This window comes from Myotis brandtii, unplaced genomic scaffold, assembly GCF_000412655.1.
Source record: "Myotis brandtii unplaced genomic scaffold, ASM41265v1 scaffold299, whole genome shotgun sequence".
NCBI classification, from domain to species: domain Eukaryota; kingdom Metazoa; phylum Chordata; class Mammalia; order Chiroptera; family Vespertilionidae; genus Myotis; species Myotis brandtii.
This window is the reverse complement of record NW_005361430.1, coordinates 1,061,799-1,086,657: the sequence shown is the minus strand read 5'-3', so window position 1 is coordinate 1,086,657 and position 24,859 is coordinate 1,061,799. Positions and strand designations below refer to the sequence as shown.

Sequence of the window (24,859 nt, the reverse complement as noted above, 5' to 3'; positions counted from 1 at the left end):
ATTGATTTCAGAGAGGAAGGAAGAGAGATAGAAACATCAATGATAAGAGAGAACCATTGATCGGCTGCCTCCTGCATGCCCCACACTGGGGATCCAGCCTGCAACTCAGGCATGTGCCCTGGCCGGGATCGAACCATAACCTCCTGGTTCCTAGGTCTACGCTCAATCACTGAGCCATGCTGGCTGGGCTAGAAAGCTTTCTTTTTATGTTAGGAAGAAATCCCTTCCCAATTAAGCAAGCCTCTGCCAATATCTCATTGATCAAAACTGTAATCACTATAATGTAGCCAGCAGCAAAAAAGATACTCTTACATTTGCTTCTACTATTCTATCAATCAGGACTTGGTGTTTTTCTTTCTCTTCATCAATCCTGAGTCATCATTTCCCACCAAGACCTGAATGAGATGCTTAGGAAAAAACTCTGATTACTTACTGGCTCATCATATACCTATAGTGTTTAAAGTTATCATGTACTATCATTTGTTCTGTGTTTTCTGTGTATATTTATTCACCCTAATAAAAATGACACCAACTTGAATTCTACAGCCTACAGCTTAGTTACCACCTACCTCACACATACACACCAAGATGCATATCCTATAGAACCAAGTCCAGAATTGAGAAAACAATTGTTCAATAAACACGGTTGGAGACCGTCAACAACTCTTATACAGTGGGGCCTTGACTTACAAGTTTAATTCATTCTGTGACAGAGCTCATAACTCAAATTGCTCATATGTCAAATCACTGTGACATTCACTGCGCCAACTAGTGGTGGGGTATCTGAAGCTGGCTCGTAACCCGAATTTTTTTGAGCTTGCAACTCAAAGCAAAAAATCGGCCGAGAGACGGCTCATATCTCAAAAAAACTCGTTAGTCGGGACACTCGTAAGTCAAGGCTCCACTGTAATTAGAGGACTCTGTTTCATCACTTTCTGTAAAATACATTATCTTATTTCTTATTATTTTGCTGATGTGTTAATACTAATGAAATATCATTTAAAATCATGTTTTATATAGACAGGAAAAAATGAGAGTACAAAAAAAATTGAAATGAAAGATAAATGTGCCGTTCTTTGCTTTTCATGATAATTGTGTCACAGTAGCAACCACTTTTTTTCCTGCTATTATACTTTTTTCAACTACAGTTTACATATAATACTATTTTGTATTAGTTTTAGATGTACAGCATAGTGGTTAGGCAATCATATACTTTACAAAGTGTTCTCTCTGATATTTCCAATACACAACTGGCATCATATATAATAACTAGAGGCCCATTGCACGAAGAGATTCATGCAATAGGCCTTCCCTTCCCCTGGCTGCCGGCACCGGTTTTCCTCCAGCACCCGGGACCCAGGCCTTCGCTCTGGCCGGAGCCTTCAGTCTTCGCTCCGCCACTCTGTGTCTGCGTATGCAAATTAACCACCATCTTTGTTGGGTTAATTTGCATACTCTCCTGATTGGCTGGTGAGCATAGAGGAGGGATGGTCAATTTACATGTTTGTATATTATTAGGTAAGATTACAATATTATTTACTATATTTCCTATGCTATACTTTACACCCCCATGACTATTTTGTGACTACTAATCTATCCTTCTTAATCTTTTCACCTTTTTTACTTAATCCACAAAACCTCTTCACCTATGGTAATCAACAGTTTGTTCTCTGTATCTATAAGTCTGTTTCAATTTTATTTTTCATTTATTTTGTTCTTTAGATTTCACATATAAGTGAAATCATATGGTATTTACCTTTCTCTGTCTTGTCTTATTTCACTTAGCATATACCCTCTAGTTTCATCCATGCCATTGCAAAATGGTAAGATTTTGTTGTTGTTTTTCATGGCGAAATAATATTCTATTGTGTAAATGTACCACAACTTTTTTTATCTACTTGTCTATTGATGACACTTGGGTTGCTTACATCTTCACTATTGTAAATAAGGTTGTAATGAACATGCAGGTGCATATATTCTTTTGAATTAGTGTTTTGGGTTTCTTTGGATATATTCCCAGAAACAGAATCGCTGTGTCATAAGGCAGTTCCATTTTTAGTTTTTTGAGGAATGTCCCATACTGTTTTCCATAGTGGCTGCACCAATCTGCATTCCCACCAACAGTGCACAAGGGTTCCCTTTTGCCACATCTTCACAGCACTTGTTGCTTATTGATTTATTGATGATAGCCATTCTGACAGGTGTGAGGTAACATCTCCTTGTGGCTTTAATTTGCATTTCTCTGATGATTAGTGGCATTGAGCATCTTTTTGTATGTCTATTGGCCATCACTATGTCCTCTTTGAAGAAGTGTCTACTCAAGTCCTCTGCCCATTTTAAATAGTATTGTTTGTTTGTTTTTGGTGTTGAGTTCTATGAATTCTTCATAAATTTCATACAACCCCCTATCCGATGTATCGTTGGCAAATGTTCTCCCATTAAGTAGGCTGTCTTTCATCTTGTTGATAATTTCTTTGCTGTGCAAAAACATTTTTGTTTGATATAGTCCCATTTGTTTATTTTTTCTTTTATTTTCCTTGTTCAGAGAGATATGTCAGAAAAAAAATATTGCTAAGAGAAATATTTGAGGCCACCATTTTTAAGCAATTCAAAAAAATATGTGTGTATACCAATTTTATCTTAATTTATCAAGTTTAAAATATATTTTAACTTTATTCTATAAAGTATGAAGAATGCATATTACCTCTCCTTTCCTTTATATTTCTTTTCCCAATTTTTGTGGGTTTTTGAAGTTATTAATTTTTAAGATTCTGTAAATATTGGTTACATTTATAATTATAAATGATATATTAAACTATTTCTAATTCCATTAAGCGAAATTCCTCACAATATTAAACAAGAAAATTAGTGACCCTAGACTTCCCACTACCTGTTTTTCTCCTGTTTCTCTTTTCTACTCGGTCTGCTATTCCATTACCTCTGCCTTGTATGTGGTAGTGCAAGTGATCAAAATAAGAACTAGCCTACCAAGGCCTCATGAATTCTAACAGAGGTCATGAGGGATTACAAAGCACTCCAACGCTCACTTTTGCCCATCTTATTTCTTCCACCAAGAAGGGTCAAGAAAGAACCTTGGGCTCTCAGAGTAAAATGCCATCTTTCCTAACAGGGGATAAGAGTGAGCATATGGTACTAGGTCCAAAAATCATTTCTCTCTGGACCTACTTCTCTCCCCTGAGGATGTTCAAGTATGCGACTGTACACAGAGCATGACTCAGCTTTAGAGAAAGCTGTCTATCACTTTATCAATAGAAGTCAACATACTCAAGATACTCTGATACTCAAGTAAGTTTCTGCTTCTCCAGTTTGCCTCTATAACACGGGGTCATGAAAGAGCCCAATGATGACCCCTCTGACTTTTGACACTCACCAACACTATCTGCCTTGAAATTCATCAGAACTGATCTCATTATGTCAGTCGCCCAAAAAGCTTCAGAATTCCAAGTTATCTCTCATTTCCTTCCTTCTAATTTTCATGCATAATTTCCAGACACCTCCAATTATCAACCTTTTCCTCTCAAATGCCATTTCCTGAAATTTTCAGTCTTTCACTTTGTCTTCTGGTACTTAGAATCCCAAAACTACTTATATTCTCAAAATCATAAATGCGCCTTCTTGTCACCACTGCACCTAACCCAAATCCAAGTTTCTTCTGGGGATGTTGCTTACCCCCAAAACTTTTTATGTGGTACCTGTTTACTTTTTCTCACAACTCTCTGGCTATGTGGTAAGTTCTTGCCCCTCTTTTAGCTTCCAGGCCATTCTCTCCACTTCCTTCCCTCCAGAAAAAGCAGCTCCAAAGTTAATGTCATCAGGTCCTAACCCTCAACTGGATCTAATTGCTGTAGTCATACCTACCCCTGAGTTCCACTGTTCATTTCCAATGGTTTTAGCTCCTATCTCATATTTCCACACTGTCCCTGTCTTGAATCACGGTTATTTTTAATACACCTAGAGATGAAGTCTCAAACTTCACAAGTCCAAAAATTAACTCTTACTTCTTCCCCACAAACCTTTTCTACCCAGTCTTTCTCATCTCAGTTGCTTTTTCCTCATGTGGCACATCCAATTGTTCAAGAAATCATGTTTGTCTGAAAAAAAAGTCTGTAGACAGTCTTTCAAGTAACTGGCCTCTATTTTGTCCAGCTACCTACTTATATTCTTCAAACTTTCAACAAGAGACTCCTACCTACATTCAGGGGCCTTCTAAGTGAATTCTGGATTACAGCTTCTACCAGTCTAGAAACACTCCCATTCCCTTTATATTCCACATAAGTAACCATAGTATATTGAGACCCTCTTCCGTTCTTCTTTTCCACATTCTCCTCACCATTGGGGATTATATCATTTTTATATATTGACTCTAATTTCAATGTGATGAAGAATAAGGAGGAAGATATAGCAGTAGATACACATGGATGTTCATTCTAATCTCTTGAACCCCATCTCCATTATCCATAAGGCTCTTGTGTTATATCTATAAATTATAAAGTAATACTGTATGTTTAGTTTTTGTTTGTTTGTTTTATAGAGTAGATTTAGCTTTAAATGTGCATCTTGAATTTTATTAAGTTCAGTTTCATAAGAGAAGCTACTTTTTAAAGGTTTCATTCTCTAAGATGGTTTATGGAAAATTAGTGCGTGTACACTAACTTAGGTCGCTGTGAATGGCATAAACATTGGTCTAAGGAGGCCTCCTGAATCTGGCAAAGTGTTTCTTTGACAATATCTTCACTACAAGCAGCCTTTAAGGACTAATGTCTTCTAATATGACCCTTTCATTCTTTGGCTCAGACACTTGTTTTTAAGAAAAAGTAACCTGGTTTGAATTGCTGAAAATAAAATTCCAACAATCTTTACTACATGATTTTTAATAACCTGATTCAGTTTGTCAGTTTGCTGAACAAAATGAGCAAATATATGGAATGAATAATAAAGCAGGGAATGGGTTGAAAGCATGTGATGGCACATTGATGAGTAAACTATTTTCAAAGTCATGTCTGGAATAAATAGGAGGAGTTAAAGAATAATTTATAAATAAAAGAAGACAACATGGGCTTCTTTTAGTTGGAAGCAATAAATTTGAATAAAATACTTAAATATTCACATAGCAGGATGAGAATTCCAGTCTCTAACCCCAATAGCAAAGCAGATACTCAATGGAATTAAGTAGATTTTCATAACAGGGATTTTTAGAGTCATTTGGAAAAGACAATGAAGGAAATATATTCTTGTTGTACATAAGTTAAAAGAGAAATTGCTGTTTTAACATAAATGTAAAGTTGGCTGTAGGCCTGGCTGGGTGGCTCAGTTGGTAGGAGCGTCATCCACTACACCAAAAGGTTGTGTGTTTGATTCCCAGTCAGGGCACACACCTAGGTTGTGGGTTTAATCCCAGGGAGGCAATTGATCAATGTTTCTCACTTTGATGTTTCTATCTATCTGTCTGTTTATCTATCTACTATCTATCTATCTATCTATCTATCTATCTCTATCTCTATCTCTCTCCCTTCCTATCTAAAGAAATTAATAGAAATAGATTCTTGGGCGAAGATTAACAAAATATTTTTAAATAATAAAGCTGGCTCTAATCTCCAGTTCTTAAGGTTGTTATAAATGTCCATCTAAGGAAAACCTCAAGTGCCGTTGATGGCTCAGAAATACCATCAGTGAACTTTTTTCTTTTTACCTTAAGTAAAAAAAACTTTTTTTAGGTTCTAAGACAAGAAAAGGTTACCTGCAGTACCTCTATTGATTTTTACAAACAATTAAGTTATAGTGTGTTCTCCAACTCTGGGAAACATGAATAATAGGATATTACATTTTAGTGTTCAATACATTATTATTCAAAATTTTGCAAGTTTGGTCCATTTCTTGGCCCTCATTCCCTGTAACCTTTGCCTCTGCAGGCACAGTTCCTGAAGTGGTATTTTCACCAGGTATACGATACTTCCTCAAAATAATTAGGATAAAAATGGCTGGAATATAGCTTAATCCTCTTAGTGCTGCTGGCAATCCAAGGTAGAGGTGTCTGTTAAAAAAAAAAAAGTTGAAACATACTAAATTTTATATAGACAGTATGGTGAATACAAACTAGTTTTGTAGATCTTTAATTTTCAATATTTTATTCCCATAAGAACAACAGCAGCTAATTGTTTTGCATGTTGATCATACATATGCAACTTTGCTCATTAATTTTTGTTAAAATGGTTTTCTTTAGAATTTTTCATCCAGAAAATCTAATTTTTTCTTTTTTTCTGATCTTTCAGTACTATTTTTATTTGTTTACATTGACTAGACACTCCAACTTAAATTTAATACTGACAGTGATTGGACCTCTGGTCCAGTGTTTAATAAAAATACTCCCAAAGAATCGCCATTATCACCAGATCATCAAAAATTTGTAAAACTTGCCTTAAAAGCATCTGGACTCAGTGCTTTTAGAGATGCACATTTTGATTGATTCCGTTTTAATAGCTATAAAATATTCATGTTTTTATATATTTATAGTAAAATTTTGGTAATATATATATTTGTTTAAAAAATTCTCATTCAATATGTTTCCAGCTTGTTATATCTAAAACCCATAAGTACCTGTACTTATATACCCTTTTTCATTTTTAATCCTCACTGGAAGATATTTTTTTATTGATTTGAGAAAAGGAGAGAGAAAAAGGTTGGGGGGACATTGATGTGAGAGAGAAACATCAATTAATTGCCTCTTGTACATGCCCTGACCTGCAATCAAACCCACAACCTAGATATGTGCCTTCACCAGGAATCGAACCTGCAACTCTTTGATGAATGAGACATGCTTCAACCAACTGAGCCACCTCGCCAGGGCCCTTTTTCATTCATAATACTTTTTATTTGTGCTACCTCTATTTGTCTTTCCAGATAACTGCCATTATTATATTTAAAACTTTTCAAAAACACAGCTTTTATTTTTTGTTACATCTATGATATGTAGCCTATTGATTTCTGCTTTGTAATTTCATCTTTCTACTTCTAAAATTTTATTTTATTATGAAACATTTCAAGAATACAGGAAAAAAAATTAAACAAGTCTTAACTTACTACCAAGGTTTTTTAAATGAATAAATTTTACTACTTTTATTTCAGACCGATTTAGCAGAAAATACTAATACATTTAAGTCCTCTATGTACCCTATAATCCTAATGCTTTCTAACCCATCCCAGATATAACATTATGTTGAATTTTATTAATTTTGTTCCTCATTTATTTTTATAGTTTTACAAAGTATATATGTACACATTCATGATTTATACAATTATTTTATGTGATTTTCACATCCTATATAATAAAGAACTAATATGCAAATAGTCATCACGCCCTCACAACATAACGCCATAACAGCTCAGACACTCAACACTAGTGAGAGAAGAATGGGGACCAGCCAGGCACAAACGAGCTCATGAGAGAGGAATGGGGACCAACCAGGAACAAATGAGCTCACAAGAGAGAAATGGGGACCAGCCAGGCTGTGGCCTGGGAGAGGGACAAGCCTCCCACCCTGCGGTTTGAGGCATCAGCTGCTGCGCCTGTGCCTGCACCTGTGCCTGTGGCCCAGCCCAGGAGAGAGACAATCCGCACACCCCGCGGTCCCAGGCGCCAATGGTTGTGCCTGCACCTGCGGCCCGGGAGAGGGACAAGCCACCCGCCCCATGGACCTGGGCACCTGAGGCTGCAGCCCTGGCAAAACCACCTGCCCACGGTCCCCTGTGGCTGCTGCTGGTGCGGGCAAAGCAGGCCCAGGTCCTGGGTGCCTGCAGCCGGCCAGAGGAGGGAATCCTGGGTCCCGGGTGTGGGTAAAGGCAGAGGTGGTTAGGGAAGAAGAGGCCAGCAGGGGAGCAGGTAGGAGTGATCAGGCCAGTAGGGGAGTAGTTAGGGGTGATCAGGCAGGCAGGCAGAGGTAGTTAGGGGCGATCAGACAGGCAGAGATGGTTAGGGGCAATCAGGCAGGCAGGCAGGCAAGTGGTTAGGAGCCAGCAGTCCCAGATTGCGAGAGGCAGTCGGACATCCCCTGAGGGGTCCCGGATGGGAAAGGGTGCAGGCCAGGCTGAGGGGATTACCCCCGCCCCCCATGCATGAATTTCATCCACCAGGCCTTTAGTTTTAAATAATTGGCATAAGACTGCCCCATTAGGAGAACTTAATTCAAATTTAAACCAAATTCTGGTATCCAAATGGAACATGAAAGAACATGAAATAGAAAGAGAAAAAATGGAAGAGTTTTGTTCAAAAACTGGTTAATATCACGTGTTTTGTTCAAAATCAGATTTTGATTAACAAAAAAATAAGCCCTTAAGAGACATGAAGAATATTGTGTCAGTGAAATTTAATGACAGAGAAAATTATCACTTTGGAGATCAGAGGTAGTTGGTGAAAGGAAGTAAGGATTCAAGCTAGTAAGATGCTAAAATGATGGAGGATGAAATGGGACACTTTAGAGCAGCGATTTTCAACTGTGTGCCACAGGCACCCTGGTGTGTTGCAAGAATTTTTAAAACATGCAATACCTGACTAGTCAAGGGCACTGACCTTTTCTCCCTTAAATTTTCAAATAAAAAAATTACAACAGTCAATACAACAATAGCCATCCAGTGTGAATGAATCAAAATTATCTTTTCTTTTGTCAAATTGGAAAATATATATATATTTTTTTTTTGGTGTGCCGCAGAATTTTAGTAATTAGTGTATATGTGCCAAGAGATGAAAAGTGTTGAAAATGGCTGCTTTAGAGAACAATATAATTTAGATAGGTAGCTTATATATAGCCATTACCTTCAATAATGTATTGACTGCAAACAATTAAACAAACAACATTTGAAAGGCTAGGTTAAGGAAATCATCCATGCTTATATTTATCAAGTACTTTGAAAATATTGAGAAAAATGAAATTCTAGCACATAAATAAAAAGTGGGGATATAGTATCAATATCTATTCTGGAAACAAAACAAAAAGTAGACTAGTCACTTGGCAAAGAAAATATTAGACACTAGAGGCACAGTACACGAATTCATGCACCAGTGGGATCCCTCCACCTGGCCTGCAGGATTGGGCCAAAACTGGCTCTACGACATCCCCTGGGGGGTCCTGGATTGCGAGAGGGCTCAGGCCAGGCCAAGGGACCCCACCAGTGCAGGATCAGGGCAGGGAGGGACACGGAGGTTGGCCAGCCGGGGAGGGACCGCAGGAGGGCTCCAGAGCATGTGCCCATCTCACTCAGTTCCAATTGGCCAGACCCCAGCAGCAAGCTGACCTACTGGTCAGAGAATCTGCCCCCTGGTGGTCAGTGCACGTCATAGCGATTGGTCGACTGGTCAACTGTCTGCCCCCTGGTGGTCAGTGCATGTCATAGTGAGTGGCTGAGTGGCCTTAGCATATCATTAGCATATTACACTTTGATTGGTTGAATGGCCAACCAGACAACCAGACACTTAGCATATTAGGCTTTTATTATATAGGATGATTGGTGCCATTTTATGCAGTCTATGTTAAGAAAACAATTCTTTTAAAAAATTATTATCTTTACCTGAAGTTAGTGGACTCATATATCCTGCATGCTCCTGACTCACCACATTTAAAAGTTGCCCAATGTAAACATGTGGAGTCCATTAAAGCTCCAAAATATATAGGTGCAGGGATTCCAGCTACAATAAAAGAGAAAAAGAAAACTCTATCAAGAAGGTAAGAATTAAGATACATTATATTGTTTGGGAGAATTTTAATTACCTCTATTTGAAGAACCAACAAAATTAACAATATCTAAATTTAATACTTGGCTTTTTTTTAGAGAGATTAGAAATTACTTTTACTTTTAAAGTTTCTAGATTATAAAGGATAAGTAATCTTGTGGACAAATGCTACACAAAACTATTGATAGAGAAAAACATTGAATTCATGAATATATTTTTTCTGCAATGTTTTGGGTCAATCATCTGTACATTTTATTTTAACATAACATTTCCTGTTCATTTGATTTTCAAATCCAATAGATGAAAAGTAGAATTAAGTTTAAATAGGACATTTTTTAAGTAAAAGAAGGAAGTTCTCTAGTTCTTTTTGCACTTCGTTCTCATACTAATTACAGAGTGCTATCTAAAGCAGAAGGGATATTTGCTAGACTCTTACTCTGAGAGAGTGATTTAATTTACTTAGTATTTAATAATGATCTGATATAATATTGAAAAAAATGACTATTTTTACCAAATATTCTTGTGGAAAATGCATGTAATCCCACACCAAGAGACTTCTCTTCAGGCTTAATACACCTAAAGAGAAATGAATTCACAAATAAAATAATGAGATTTAAAACTACCATATACAATGGTGGACTATTACTCATCAATAAAAATGACTGAAATGTTGCCATTTGCAACAACATAGATGGACCTAGAGGGTATTATGTTAAGTGAAGTAAGTCAGACAGAGAAAGACAAGTACTATATGTTTTCACTTATATGTGGAATCTAAAAAATAATACAAATGAATAAACAAATCAAAGAAGCAGACCCATAGATACAGAGAACATTGTGATGGTTGCCAAAAGGGAGGGGTTGGGGATTGTGTGAAATGTTTTAAAAATAAAGCAACTTTTGGCCTGGTCAGTGTGGCTCAGTGGTTGAGCATTGACCTATGAACCAGGAGGACACAGTTCAATTCCCAGTCAGGGCACATGCCCCCATTGTGAGCTGAATCCCCAGTGGGGGGTGTGTGCAGAAGGCAGCCAATGAATGATACTCTCTCATCATTGATGTTTCTATCTCTCTCTCCCTCTCCCTTCCTCTCTGAAATCAATACAAATATTTAAAAAGAAATCAAATAAAGCAATTTTTAGAAAATAAATAAAATAAAATGACTAGTTTCCCTTTTTTTAACTTTTATTTATTGATGAGAGAGAGAGAAACATTGATTTGTTGCTCTGCTTATTTATGCATTCAACTGTCGACTCTTGTATGTGCCTTGATTGGAGATCTAACCCACAACCTTGTCTTATAGAGATGATGCTCTAACCAAGTAAGCTACTAGTACCTGGCCAGGGCCTACTATGATAATTTCGTAAAAGGACCATTTGTGTGCTAGTAACACATTGAGCATTAGAATTTCCTTGCATGCTCTAGTCTTGGTTATTCAAGGCCTGATTATCCAGTTTGTAGCCTATACAGTAGCCTCACTTCTGGTTCTTGGCATTTTACCCAAAACTTTTTCCTCATTCATTTCCATCAGAAAGTTATCAAAGGATAAAATATTTCATATCAGCTCATTTCTATCCTTTCATTGAAGTAATAGTTCTTGATTCTAATGGTTCAACCTTTAGCCTAAAACAAGAACAATGCAACCCTAGCTGTTTTTAAATTATTTGTATTAGCAAAATACCGAAAAGTCAATAATTTACACAAGTAAATGCAAGGAGGAAAGAAAAAATACAAATTTTCAAAGGAAAGTGATGAAAAACTCCAAAGCAAATATATGTTAAGTGATTTGGTATAATTTCAAGAGTCACACTGATTTCTTTTTCTCTCGAGAAAATCTCCCACTTTTTGTTGCCTGAAATGCCTGTAAGTAGAAATGAAGACTATAATTCCCCCGTGCCACTGTTTGCGCCTCACTCGTTTCAGCATCGGCAGTGCTACCTGCTCAAAGAATTCACAGGGAGAGCTCCTCTGTATTCCACTTCCTTCCCTGATTACAGCAAGGCTAAGAAAATAAAAGCAGCTTTCTTCACAAAAGGATGCAGTACATTTTTAGCAAACACGTCATCTTATTGGTGTTTCCTTGTAACCTTATGATATAGATGTGTCTCTTTTTGTGTTAAATAATGAGAATTTCACTAAATTAACTCTTAGAAATAAGGAAGAAAAGAAACAAAGGGAAAAGTCAACAGAGGAACATGTGTAGGGCTACCTTTAAAATTTCACAAAATTCAATAATGCTTTAATGCAAAACCCTGAATGAATGACATATTAAAGCATTGGACTCTTAGGCCAGTGATGGCGAACCTATGACACGCGTGTCAGAGGTGACACACGAACTCATTTTTTTGGTTGATTTTTCTTTGTTAAGTGGCATTTAGATATATAAAATAAATATCAAAAATATAAATCTTTGTTTTACTATAGTTGCAAAGATCAAAAAATTTCTATATGTGACACGGCACCAGAGTTAAGTTAGGGTTTTTCAAAATGCTGACACGCCGAGCTCAAAAGGTTCACCATCACTGTCTTAGGCCCTGAGCTCCAACTGGCTTTCTGAGAAAGTTACCTTAATAAGTGACCAGAAAGGAATCTAAATAAAGAAAATAATTTGTGTACCTCAGGAGAACCATGTATCCAGGTATGGCAGATAAAGAGTAAATGAAACTGCTGACTGACGACAGGATTAAAAAGTACTGGAGCATCATGGAACAGTCATGTCCTTTGTCGCACAGCCCAAGAACTGCAGATGAATTTCCTAAGGTTTGAATGCAGCTACAGTTATGGAACACCTGTCAAAAAATAATACATTATCCTCTTTAAGGAAGAAAAATCTTAAACACAGATCTCAAATATTCTCTACATCCCCCATTGGATCAAAATGTAGGCTGTTTATTCCCTTTATTCTCATCTCCTTTATAGTGTCTCTCAGGATCATAACAAAAAGCGAAACATAGAAGGGTAGTTTCAGAAACATGGCATTTCTCTCTAAATATACGGAGTACATTTGCAATAACTCACCTATCCTAAAGCCATGCTTTTTAAAAAGACATACTGTTTTGCCACAATACTAAGTATCAGAAACAAAATTTGTTCTAGAATGCTCAGTTGGAATATTTAGATTATTAAGATAAGTAAAGCTTTGTTTTAAAAAGTATAGTTTATTTCAAAAACAGAGTAAAGTTAATTCTTTTTGGAATTCTTATATGTTTCCAGGTTTTAATAAGACTCAAAATTTATATTTACTGTTATCACCAGCCAACATTGTTAGGCAAGAAAACATGCCTAAATCCATCTTACAAAGTTCTCAGAATGTGGAACACACAGACAACATGTGCATATATATGCACAGAAAAAAAACTCCAGCAAAACAATTTGCTGGATACTTGAGATCAAGCTGTCAACTTTATCTCAATGATAAAAATATTTCAGCCCAGAGTATTTTTAAAACAAATTAGCTGAGTAATAATGTCAACTGCTATAAAATTAAAGATCAGTGCTCAGACACTCTAAAGGTCTAAAATAAGACCTAGGAAATAAAAAGTAAATCAAATGAGCATATGGAAAAAAAATGTTTATTTTTTCTACAAAATAATTTGGTTTTGAAGAAAGACTATAATTGTACTTTTATCAAATGTGGCCCCAGTTCACAGTTGGAAAGTGACAATGCAGTTCATAAATCAAAATTTCTGTTAAAAAAAAAATAAAGGTAATAGATTATTTTACCATGTTCAGTCCTGTTCCAACAAATGTCTCACAACCAGCAAGACAAGCTGACATATATGACAAACCATTGCTTCCACACACGGGGTCCCATGTTTTAGCTGGACAGTTGCAATCCATGTTGCAATCATCAAGGATGGCATTTCCAATGTGTAAATCTTGTTGCATTCTGAAATGATTTAAAATAATACCATGAATATTGAAAGACTATTAGACCATTTCTTCTTTCCTTTTTTTCATCTCAGTCCACAGTTAAATTTTTTCTTCCCCAAAATAGAAACAGAAAACTTCCAACCATCAGTGTGTGGCCTGGTGATTATAGATAGGGCATAAAAGTTAGCTGCTTCAGTGACCACATAGCCACTTTTTCAATGATTTATTTTACATAAACAAACAGTCAATGAACAAGAATTAGTTGAGGGCCAACCATATGGGAGGTATTCTTCCAAGTATTATTAGAACTCGAAAATAAAGTTGCCCTAATCTCTACGGTTGATCCACATCATGGAAAGTAACAAGAGAGATCATATTCATTAATGCAATCTCAAGAGCTCACTTTAGGTCAAAATCTGGCCCTTCTCAGTGTGGCTCAGTTAGTTGAATGTCATCTCATGCACCAAAAGGTCACTGGCCCAGGTTACGGGATCGGGTGCATATGGGAGGCCACCGATAAATGTTTCTCTCTCTCCCTCTCCCTTCCTCTCTCTCCCTGAAATCATTAAAAACATATTTTTAACAAAATCTGTAAGTCCAACATATAATATAGATAATACATTTAGCTCCAGAAACATAACTACAAAATATGTGTAAACAAATATATTCTTCTAGTATAAAAGTGTATCAGGAACAACCAGTACTGCCATCTTGATGACCACCCATCCAGGAAGCCCGGCCAGGGAACCTGGGCCCATCCTACAACCTCACTAAGGCAGGGAGTCAAGCTAGTAGCCCAGCTCTACTGTTAAGTATAGCTTCTGACTCCACATAACCAATAACCCTGAGCATCCTCAGAGCCTAGCATAACATACTGCCAGACTGTGAAGCCAAGCCTACAGCACTGAGCAGCAGCAGAGCCCAGCCTACAGTCCTACCCAATGGCTTATCACAATGGGCATCCTTACTCAGTCATGGAATCTAGCCAATGACCCCGCTTAATCATGCAGTATATTCTACAGCCTCACTCAGTGAAAGAAAGTGGACTGTGACCCTGCTCGATCAGGGAGCACTGTTTCTAGCACACACAACCTTCCTATAGACCCAGAGAACCCTCAAAATACAAATCTAAAACTACTGAACAATGATACATAACTATACAAATGAAATACATGAATTTATATGAGTTATTGTAGCATGTATCAGGATTGGGTTATGCTAAATTTAAGCTTATTGTGGAAACATAAAAGCGATTGAGACCGTATGCTCAACTCTTAATTTTACCCATTTGTGAGAGTATAAAATATTTAATAACATATCCCAATGCAACCTAAAACTATAGTTTCTTTTGATATCACTTTAATATCTAGTAGGATACTACAAAGACACACACATAGACACACGTGCAATCATAAACTCACCAACCCTGTGATATGTTCCTAACCTCTTTATTAAACCTGGAGCCTGAATACATTTGGTTGTAATTGACAGATGAAGGAAAGATGAAAGACCATAGATTGCTACCATTAGCAAATGGTCTGGTCCTGGATAATCATTGAAGAAAATATGTTATTAACTATTCAAGTGTATAACATTCTTTAGTAAAAAAAAAAAAACATACCCTTTATAACCGGTGGTTATGCCAGCAACTGAAGAATTATCACAGACCATGAAAAAACACGAAAAGTAGAGAAGGAAGTCAATGAAAGATAAACAACATGCTATGTGGGCAGCTTGTTTGACAGTAATTTTGAACTTTTTCATCATTAATCCGCCGAAAAGATATCCAATGCATATTGGAGGTAAGTTGTAAATACCTATAAATGCAAGAAAATGTTATTTACAGTGTTACTTAGCAAAGAAACAAATATGATATTACTTTTATCTAACTATAGACTACAAAAAAGATATCTAACATGTCTTACATAAGAAACCATTTAGGTCCATTTCACAGTAAATATGGCTGATTTAATTTTATCCCTACTTGTTACATGTTACCTACAGAGATATTTTTAAATGCCCTTCAATGTCAAAGTATATTTTTGAAGACCTATTATCATTCATTTTATTGATAACAGGAGGATATAAATGTTTTGTAGGATCCAGGTAGGAGCAACAAGTAAAAGTTGACCGACCAGTAATTTATTGATTTCCATTTTGGGGGTGTCATTATATATATATATGATTTTGCTGTTGTTTATTCCCATTTTGGTTAAGAATTTGGCACAGTTTAAGGTACTTTCAAAGATTACTGCCTGTAATTGTCAAAAGTGTATTTACAATACATGTTTTGCTGCTACTCCTCCCTCCACACAAGGAAAAAAGAAGAAAAAAGAAGAGACAGCCTTAGGTTGCATTCTTACATGCCAGGATCTGCCCATTGAATTACACCCTTGGAAGAGGTTGTTAAAAATCCATTCCAGAGCCCCACACCAGAGATTCAGTATGTCTGATTCAGTATGTCTAAGGTGGGCACCAGGTATCTGAACTTTTAACTAACACTCTAGGTGATGTGGATGCAGATAATTTAGGAAATTCACTTTCACAGCTGTAAAGAGATCCTTGGAGAAACCTAACCGGGGAGAGGGGGTGGTGGTGTAGTCATGTGGTCACAAGAAAGTCAGAATATATAGGCTGCAGAGACACCTGAAACCACCAGGGGGACCAGGGGGACCAGGAGAACCATGGAATTCATGACTGGGAGCCAAGAGTAAAATCTGATAGTAAAACATTGACTCCTAATGAATTCACTCTCTTCCTTTTTTTAATTTTTTCATTAATGGATTGCCTATCTGAAAATTATAACTAATTTGTGCATTCCTCGAGATTTTCAGAAATATTTTGAATTTGTGTCGGAGAGACACCCTTTGTTGATTTCATTGGAGAGAAGGGAGAAATGTATCAGAGACAAAAATATCCTAACAGTTTTTAATTTAGGAGTTTCCTAGACCCATCATCACTCTGTTTACCATTTCAGGGGGGAGGAGGGGAGTGGGCTAATAATGCTGAGAAGGACAAACATACCAATTAGAAAGATTGCTTCTGAAGTTGACTTTCCATATTGCTGTTCCACATATTTAGGCATGAAGAACATCATATTAATAAATGCATTGAACTGTACCACACTTATTAGCAAAAAAAGCATGTAAACTGGGTTGCAAAAAAGACTCTTCATGAATGGTAAAAAATCTGAAAGGGAAGAAAGACAACAGTGTCGAACTAACTCCGTTCTGCATTTTCTGATTGACTTTTTCTGAAACGTCAACTTCCCCTCCAAATTGCTTTCCTGTTTTATAATGCACACATTGTTAACTCTTTTTACCTCTTAGAAGCTGAAGTTATGCCATTTTTTTTGGAGGCTTCTGCAAGTGGTGACAGCTGACTAGATAGGTACCAAAACACAATAGTTTTGCCTTCGCTGAGTTACTGTTGTGTCTTAAGGAAAAACTGCAATGTGACCAAAATATTGTCTGTGTTCATACCACTTCCTTTTATCCTTCTCTTTTTCCTTCTAATTAATATCCTCTCTTCTCTAGAGATCATCTGGAATGAAAGATATTTGTTCTGTTCTCTAACGTCTGGAAGAAAATCAACTTGATAAAGAAGTGCACACTCTATCATTGATATTATCATTCCTGAACATTTAAAATAAATATGTATGTATTTGGGAGTTCATGGAATATAAATTGTTTCAGGTACCAGGTATTTTTCTGCTTTTTCAGAACATCAGTTTTGGTGGTTCAGCCAATGGTTTACAACAAAAATGTGCTTAAAAACCACGTGGGTATCTTTTAAAACCCACTCCCTGAGATCTGATTCATTAGGTACATACTAAGGACCATGTATATAATTTAACCAAAACTTTTCCCTGTTTGTGTTCACTGCCAAAACTCAGAGCCAAATTTTGCCCATCTCTAGCAAATGGTCTGGGTCACACTGCTGCCACTTGAGGTCACAGTCTCGCGGTTTCTTTTCACTTTCCGTCTTCAAGTTCTCTGTTTTGGTTACCTTCCTTATTCTGTATTATCCTGGTTTGCTTAATAAACTGCCTAAAATCCATTCTGGAACAAAGTATCAATAAAAAAACAAATTGAAAGAAGAGGAAGCATAGCTCCATGAAAAGAGACGAATTCTAGTGGTAGAATTCATATTTAGGAATAAAACACTTAGCAGGGCTGAGAGTTGTGTTCAGAGCTCTTTAGAGCTTTTTAAGTCACCCATTTTGTTGACATCTCTGTCCTCATAGATGAGTCTCAGCAGCTCAAATTATTTCCTATATTTCTTATATTAAGCTAAGCTCTTTCCTGGTTTTGAAAAATAATTCTATAGACTACAAACAATATTTTATGCTAATATCCTCTCTTAGTCCATACCATCTCTTTGAGAAAAGTTGTAATATAATCATGATGCCTGGGAATTTGCAAGATTCTGAATTGGCTCCCAGTGATCTGGGATTATGCTCAATTGTGGTTTAAGTGCATTTGTAATTGTTAATAAAAAATTCTGTGCAAATTGGTATTATAAATTGTGGGTGATTTTAGAAGTAGCAACATCAACAAATAATACTAATACTAGTTGCAATAATAATAATAATAATAAGTGCCTGAACTCCTTTTACCTTCACACAACTCTATAATTATAACTACAACTATTATCTCCATTTTATAGATAAGAAAACTTAGCCCTTCCCTGCCTTCTAAATAAATACTCTCTAAAAATTCCAAGACCCAGGCCATACTGATTAAATGTTCATACTACTTAAATCAGACCTCTTGGGGATAATACAGAATTTCCAGGCATCAATGTTAAAAATTTCCCAGGTAATTCTAATATGTGGCCAAGTTTTAAAATCTAAATACTTAGACTCTTTTAACTTAGCTCCCCATAGAAACACCTTCTGTAAATTATACTTTAAACTTTTATTAATAATCTATACCAAAAGGAGGAGGAGGATGGAGAAGAAGAAGAAGAAGAAGAAGAAGAAGAAGAAGAAGGAGGAGGAGGAGGAGGAGGAAAATAGAAGGAGAGCAGTTACATGAAATATACTCCTACATTTGCTGGGAAACAACTATGGGTTCAATACTACCTAAATCATAACATATGACAATTATTTTCTTTTTTTTACAATTTGTTACTTGGGGAAGATTTTCTCCTTAAGAACTACTATTCTTTGTCTATATCTATCAAATATAGACAATTATATATCTTGCTTTCTTTTTTCTTTTTCTGCCTTAATTTCCAGGAAGCTCACAGCTAAGCTAACATCCTTGGATTCAGGACTGTAAACTTACTCAGATTAGTGTATATTTTTCCTCCTTTTGTTCTTAGATTTAATTTCTTTTTTTTTAAGGTTGTTTTTTTTAAAGATATTTTTATTGATTTCAGAGAGGATGGGAGAGGGATAGAGAGAGAGAAACATCAATGATGAGAGAGAGTTGATAGGCTGCTGCCTCCTGCATGCCCCCTACTGGGGACCTAGCCCACAACCCAGGCATGTGCCCTTGACTGTAATCGAACCCAGGACCCTTCAGTCCGCAAGCCGATGCTCTATCCACTGAGCCAAACCAGCCAGGGCTTAATTTCTTTTTTTTTTAATGTATATATATATTTCTTTTATTTCAAAGAGGGAGAGGGAGAAAGAGATAGACACATCAATGATGAGATAGAATCATCAATCAACTGCTTCCTGCAAGCTCCCCACTAGAGTTTAAGCCAGTAACCCAGATATGTGCCCTGACCAGGAATCAACCACAGGTCCACACTCAATCACTGAGCCACACCAGTCAGGCTTAATTTCTTTTTAAAAAATTTGACCTTCAAGGCAAATGGGACTAAATAAATAAATAAATAAATAAACAGTTTGTTGAGTGCCCCGATTGATAAAGAATTTTATATAAATACTGATCTGAGATAATTCAGCTTCCACATTATATTACTTATTTCCAAGTAGTAGCACAGGAAGTATCAGACTAGTTAGACATTACTGACTGCTAACTGCTAATGGCAAATTGTCCTAATGCAGCATAGCATGTTACAGTGCTAGATTCAAATAGAGACACATCTATACAAAACAAAAAGTAAATTATATAATATTTAAAATTTTTATATTTGCCTTTAGTAATTCCATCATTTTCCTTCTTGACTTCTTTTTGTTTCTCTTCTTTGTCATTTTTGACGATGTTAGCATTATCCTTTGATCCTTCCTTTGCAAGCGTTTTGGGCAAAAAGAAAAAAGGAATGGCCGTGAGCACATTCACTCCTGCACAAATCAAAATGCCAAACCACCATGCACCAACCCAACGAGTATCAGTTGGAGTGATAGTCAGCTCATCTGTAAAAAAATATACACATTTTTTATTAGTTTTAGTCATTTCTCATGTGAACTACGGAAAAAAAATTACAGGTCCTATCCAAGTATAGAGTTTGTATACAATTCAGATATTCATAAAAGTTGTCTGACAATGCATAGTGTTACAATAATGTCTAGCAATAAATTTGGAGATATGCTCTATCATGGAAGTTATTTATAAGTATATACTTATTAAATAACTACAAGGTCTATTTAATCATCCACAAATGTTTGCTTGATTAAAAGAAATTCAAATCTATATGCTGAAATCTTTTAAAAACAAGAAATATGGCCCTGACTGGTTTGGCTCAGTGGATAGAGCGTCGGCCTGCGGACTCAAGGGTCCCAGGTTCGGTTCCAGTCAAGGGCATGTACCTTGGTTGCGGACACATCCCCAGTAGGAGGTGTGCAGGAGGCAGCTGATCGATGTTTCTCTCTCATCGATGTTTCTGACTCTATCCCTCTCCCTTCCTCTCTGTAAAAAATCAATAAAATATATTTTTAAAAAAGAAAAAAAAAGAAATATGGTCTGGTGCAGTAGAAAGAGCAGTGGATTTTGAGTCAGAAAATCAGAATTTTATCTTGCTCTCCTGCACACTGGTATGAATTATTTAAAAACTTATTTAAACTCCTCCACTTTAGTTTAAACTCCTGGACAATAGTGAATCTATCTAATTGAAGGTCAAGTAAAGCAACAATAAATGTGGTAGCAGACCTGAAGTGGCTTTGTATACTCTAGACACTATGACTAGATTTTAATGAATTACCTGTGTTTACAGATCCGATGTCAACATAAACATTTGCACAGAATGACGCTAACAAAAGTCCAAACAAAGGACCAATGATAGCTCCTGTTTCTACAAACCCTAAAAATAAAAGAAAATATAAAGTTATAGTATAGTTATATATCCACATCAGGAGTCCTAATTCCACGAAGAGTCTCAAAACTGAGTTGTTTTTGCTTTAGGTATTTTTGCCTTAGATAGTCAATTTGCAAGCAACTTAAGCTGGTGTTCATATAAGTAACAAGATTGCTTCTGTAAACGTTGAAGAAGAAGCCTTATAATTTAAAGCCACTTTCTCTGAGCCTCCAGATTCACTTTTTCCGGGTCACAGGTAAAGACTTGCTAGAGCAGCATAGGGTAGGATCATGCTATCATTGAAGCCACAAGACAGAGTAAGATTATTTTGAGGCTTTCCATAGCCACATTTTTAAAGGAATTCTAATGCAATGCCATGTGATGTTAAGTTTCTTGTGGCATCCTATATAATAAAGAGGTGATATGCAAATTGACCATCACTCCAACACACAAGATGGCAGCCCCCATGTGGTCAAAGATGGCCACCACAAGATGCCCAGCAGGGGATGGCAGTTGGGGGGGACCCAGGCATGCAGGGGAGAGCAGTTGGGGGGACCAGGCTGGCAGGGGAGGGCAGTTAGGGGCAATTGGGCCAGCAGGGGAGGGCAGTTAGGGGCAACCAGGCTGGCAGGGGAGGGAAGTTAGGGGTGACCAGGCCATCTGGGGAGGGCAGATAGGGGCAATCAGGCCGGCAGGGGAGCAGTTAGGCATCAATCAGGCTGGCAGGTGAGTGGTTAAGGGGTGATCAGGCTGGCAGGCGGAAATGGTTAGGGGCAATCAGGCAGGCAAGCAGGTGAGCAGTTGGGAGCCAGCAGTCCTGGATTGTGAGAGGGCAGTCGGACATCCCCCGAGGGGTCCCAGATTGGAAAGAGTGCAGGCTGGGCTGAGGGACACACACTGTCCCATTCCCATCCCCCCCCCCATTGCATGAATTTTGTGCATTAGGCTTCTAGTATTCCTCATAAAAGCTTTTCTCCCAGATCTCCCACTTGAAATTTCTCTGGCTTTGTCCTCACTATTATTGATACTTCACTTTTATTATGATCTCCTTTCTTACCCTTCACATTCTTATCATCTATTTCCAACAGTCCTCATTAACTTCTCACTCATCTGAAATTTCATCACCAGTTTCTCATAACTTGTCCACAATTCAGAATCTATGCTGCACCCTCCCTGCTCATTGAAAATCCAGACATGAGCTGCTCCTACTATCTTTCTCTTTACTTCAAAATGTGCTTGCCCATTGTCTCTGCCTTCTCTGAGGTTCCATAGGCTAGTTCACCCTATGTACACCTGACATCTTGACATCAACACCTTTTATCTTCTCTGAGGTCTTGCTCAACCAAATACTTCCCTTGTGCTTGTTCACTCTCCCCCATCCACTGATATCTACAATACCTCAAATGCACCCTGCTCTCTTCCCTTCTACTACACTCTGCCTCTCCTTCCTTACCAAGCAATCACTCTACTCAAATCCTTCCACACTCTACTCAAAACAATCTCAAGTGGTAGCACCAGTAATCTCTTTACCACTTATCCAGTGTCCTTTTCTAGCCCTCATCTTCCTAAGTCTCCATTTACTATTTGACATTGCTGGCCAACTTTTCTTTGAGTTTCCTCCTAAGGCTTTCTCTAAACTATACATTTATTGTTTTACTTTTCCCTCTATGACTACTCCTTCCTTGATTTTTCTTCCTCTGACAATTCTATTAAGAAGAAGTGTTCCCTAGTATTTTATTCTAGGACCTCTGGTTATATATAGCTTCCCATAGCAAATACACTTCTCCCTCTTGGTTTCAGTTATTGTCTTAGTATAGAAAATTCTCAAACTGTATTACTAGCTTATGTTCTCTCCTAAACTTCAGAACCCTACATGGCACTGTTTTCTTGATGTATAGCTAATAGGGTTATAGTTATTTAATTATATGCACACCATATTTATTTATTTATTTATTTTTCAATTTAACTTTTAAAAAATTTAATTACACAGACATATTTATCAAATGTAATTGATCTATAATTATGCAAGTTATTTGTTTACTAAATCTTATATGGACCATGTCTTATTTACCTTAATATGTATAAAGATTATCACAATTGTTTCTATACATTATACACCCTAGTATTTGTTGAATAAAGAAATACATATTATGACAAGGTGTTTGTTAATTTATTGCAGGTAACCATTTGTATTCTTTCTTTTTTTATTTCCTTTTTTTTAAGTGATTGGGTTGGAAAACAGGTGTGGAATTACTGAGAGAGAGAGAGACATTTCAGAGGTCAAGGAGTTTTTGTTATTAATCCTCACCCAAGGATATTTTTCCTCATTGATTTTTTAGGAAGAGTGGAAGGGAAGGGGAGAGAGAGAGAGAGAGAAACATCGACGTGAGAGAGACACGTTGATTGGTTGTAGGAGTCTGCAACTGAGGTATGTGCCCTGATCATAATCAAACCCAAAACCCTTCAGTCTGCATGCAGACGCTCTAACCACTGAGAAAACCGGCTAGGGCTATTTGAATTTTTTCAAGGAGATATATGAAAGGATATGAAAAGATTGAACAGAAAAACACTGGGAAAGGTTATTGTGAAATCAGTGAGTCACCAAAAGCTTCCCAAAGTTATTTGGGGTAATGATTCCTAAATGTTTTAATTTATTTTGATTAAATGTAGTTCTGTCTCATCTTCTCTCACCCTCTTTGACTTTTCTGGTTTTTAAAAGGTCTAATACATTAATAGAAAAATTTCACTGTACTCAAAGTTATGATTTTTATAAACAACAGATGAAATAACTAAAGAATATAAGCAAGTTATGCATAATAAATTAAAAATATTTAGGAGATCAGAAGACAACACAAGATGGTGAATCTTAAGTTGGCCATAGTGGAAGGTGACATTGATTGATTTTAGAAAAGAAAATTTCAATAAACAACCAAATGTACAAAGACAGATAAATTATGAAAAAGCATAATTAGTGTGGAGAGATTGTGATGAAGTGAAACTATATAGGAAACTAAATAAATAAATTGAGTACAGAGCTATAAATAATAAGTGAAGATATCAGACTTAGCTAATAAAGAGATAGTATGTTTCATGAACATGGTAGAGAAAATATGATTAAAGCAATGTTTGAGAAAAATTACACTGCAAGAACGCTTGTGAAAAAAATAATAAAAGAAAATACTAGAAATAAAATGACCAATAAAGAAGTTACAATAATCTACAAATGAAGGAATGAAGACCTGAGCAAAACTAGACATAATGGCCTGGCTAATGTTGCTCAGTGGTTGAGTGTCAACCTATGAACCAGTAGGTCATGGTTCAATTCCAGTCAGGGCACATGCCCAGGTTTCAAGCTTGATCCCCAGTGGGGGAGGGGGGAGCAGGAGGCAGCTGATCAATGATTTTCTTTCATCATTGATGTTTCTCTCCCTTTTCCTTCCTCTCTGAAATCAATAAAAAAACAATTTTTTTTTAAATAGACATAATGAAAACAGTGAGAAAAGTTTTTAATATGAGGAGCGTTTTTTAGAAATCATTGGTGAATCTCTTCACAGATTGGATATAGAGTGGAGCCAAGAAAATGAAGGAGTCAAAGAGAACTCCAGGGACACTAGATTAGCAGTATTTTCAACAGCAAAGAGCAGATTTAGCAAAGTGGTTTATTTGAAGTTAGCATGTAATTGTTCCATTGAACTAACTCACTGATGACTACCTGTGCTGCAGTACTTTTTTCATCATTCTGGAAATCAGTAAGAATCCAAATAAATAACTAATATCCACCCTCAAAGGACTTAACTATCCTGAAAAGAAGCTAAGGCATATTTTCAAACTCACCAATATATAAAGGAGAGTTTTCAGATTTGGCAAAATCTTCTATGTAGGAAATACCCAAAGGCATGATGGGAGTTTCACCAATTCCACGTATCATATTTCCTACTAGTACATACACCCACATTAATGATTTAACTTCCTTCACACACTCTGCTTTAAAAAGAAAAAACATATTGCATTAGTGTTTTGATAGTAAAATATCTA

The 24,859-nt window shown here is 36.7% G+C and overlaps 1 protein-coding gene across 6 annotated transcripts in view; it reads right to left on the bottom strand.

The window, feature by feature from the left end:
* Positions 1-5,527: 5,527 nt before the first annotated feature.
* SLCO1A2 (solute carrier organic anion transporter family, member 1A2) overlaps positions 5,528-24,859 on the bottom strand; it is a 58,155-nt gene continuing 38,823 nt past the window's right edge. For 5 of the 6 annotated variants that reach the window (XM_014542346.1, XM_014542347.1, XM_005869575.2 and 2 more), the window contains 10 exons: positions 24,659-24,808; positions 20,732-20,830; positions 19,728-19,946; positions 16,640-16,804; positions 15,237-15,432; positions 13,466-13,631; positions 12,359-12,531; positions 10,254-10,318; positions 9,580-9,697; positions 5,528-6,052 (listed from right to left, as the gene is read on the bottom strand). In XM_014542346.1, coding sequence (XP_014397832.1) covers positions 5,839-6,052; positions 9,580-9,697; positions 10,254-10,318; positions 12,359-12,531; positions 13,466-13,631; positions 15,237-15,432; positions 16,640-16,804; positions 19,728-19,946; positions 20,732-20,830; positions 24,659-24,808 — 1,565 coding nt within the window. In that variant the 3' untranslated portion in view covers positions 5,528-5,838. The remainder of the gene's footprint in view (positions 6,053-9,579; positions 9,698-10,253; positions 10,319-12,358; positions 12,532-13,465; positions 13,632-15,236; positions 15,433-16,639; positions 16,805-19,727; positions 19,947-20,731; positions 20,831-24,658; positions 24,809-24,859) is intronic. The other variant, XM_014542348.1, reaches the window with a different exon arrangement.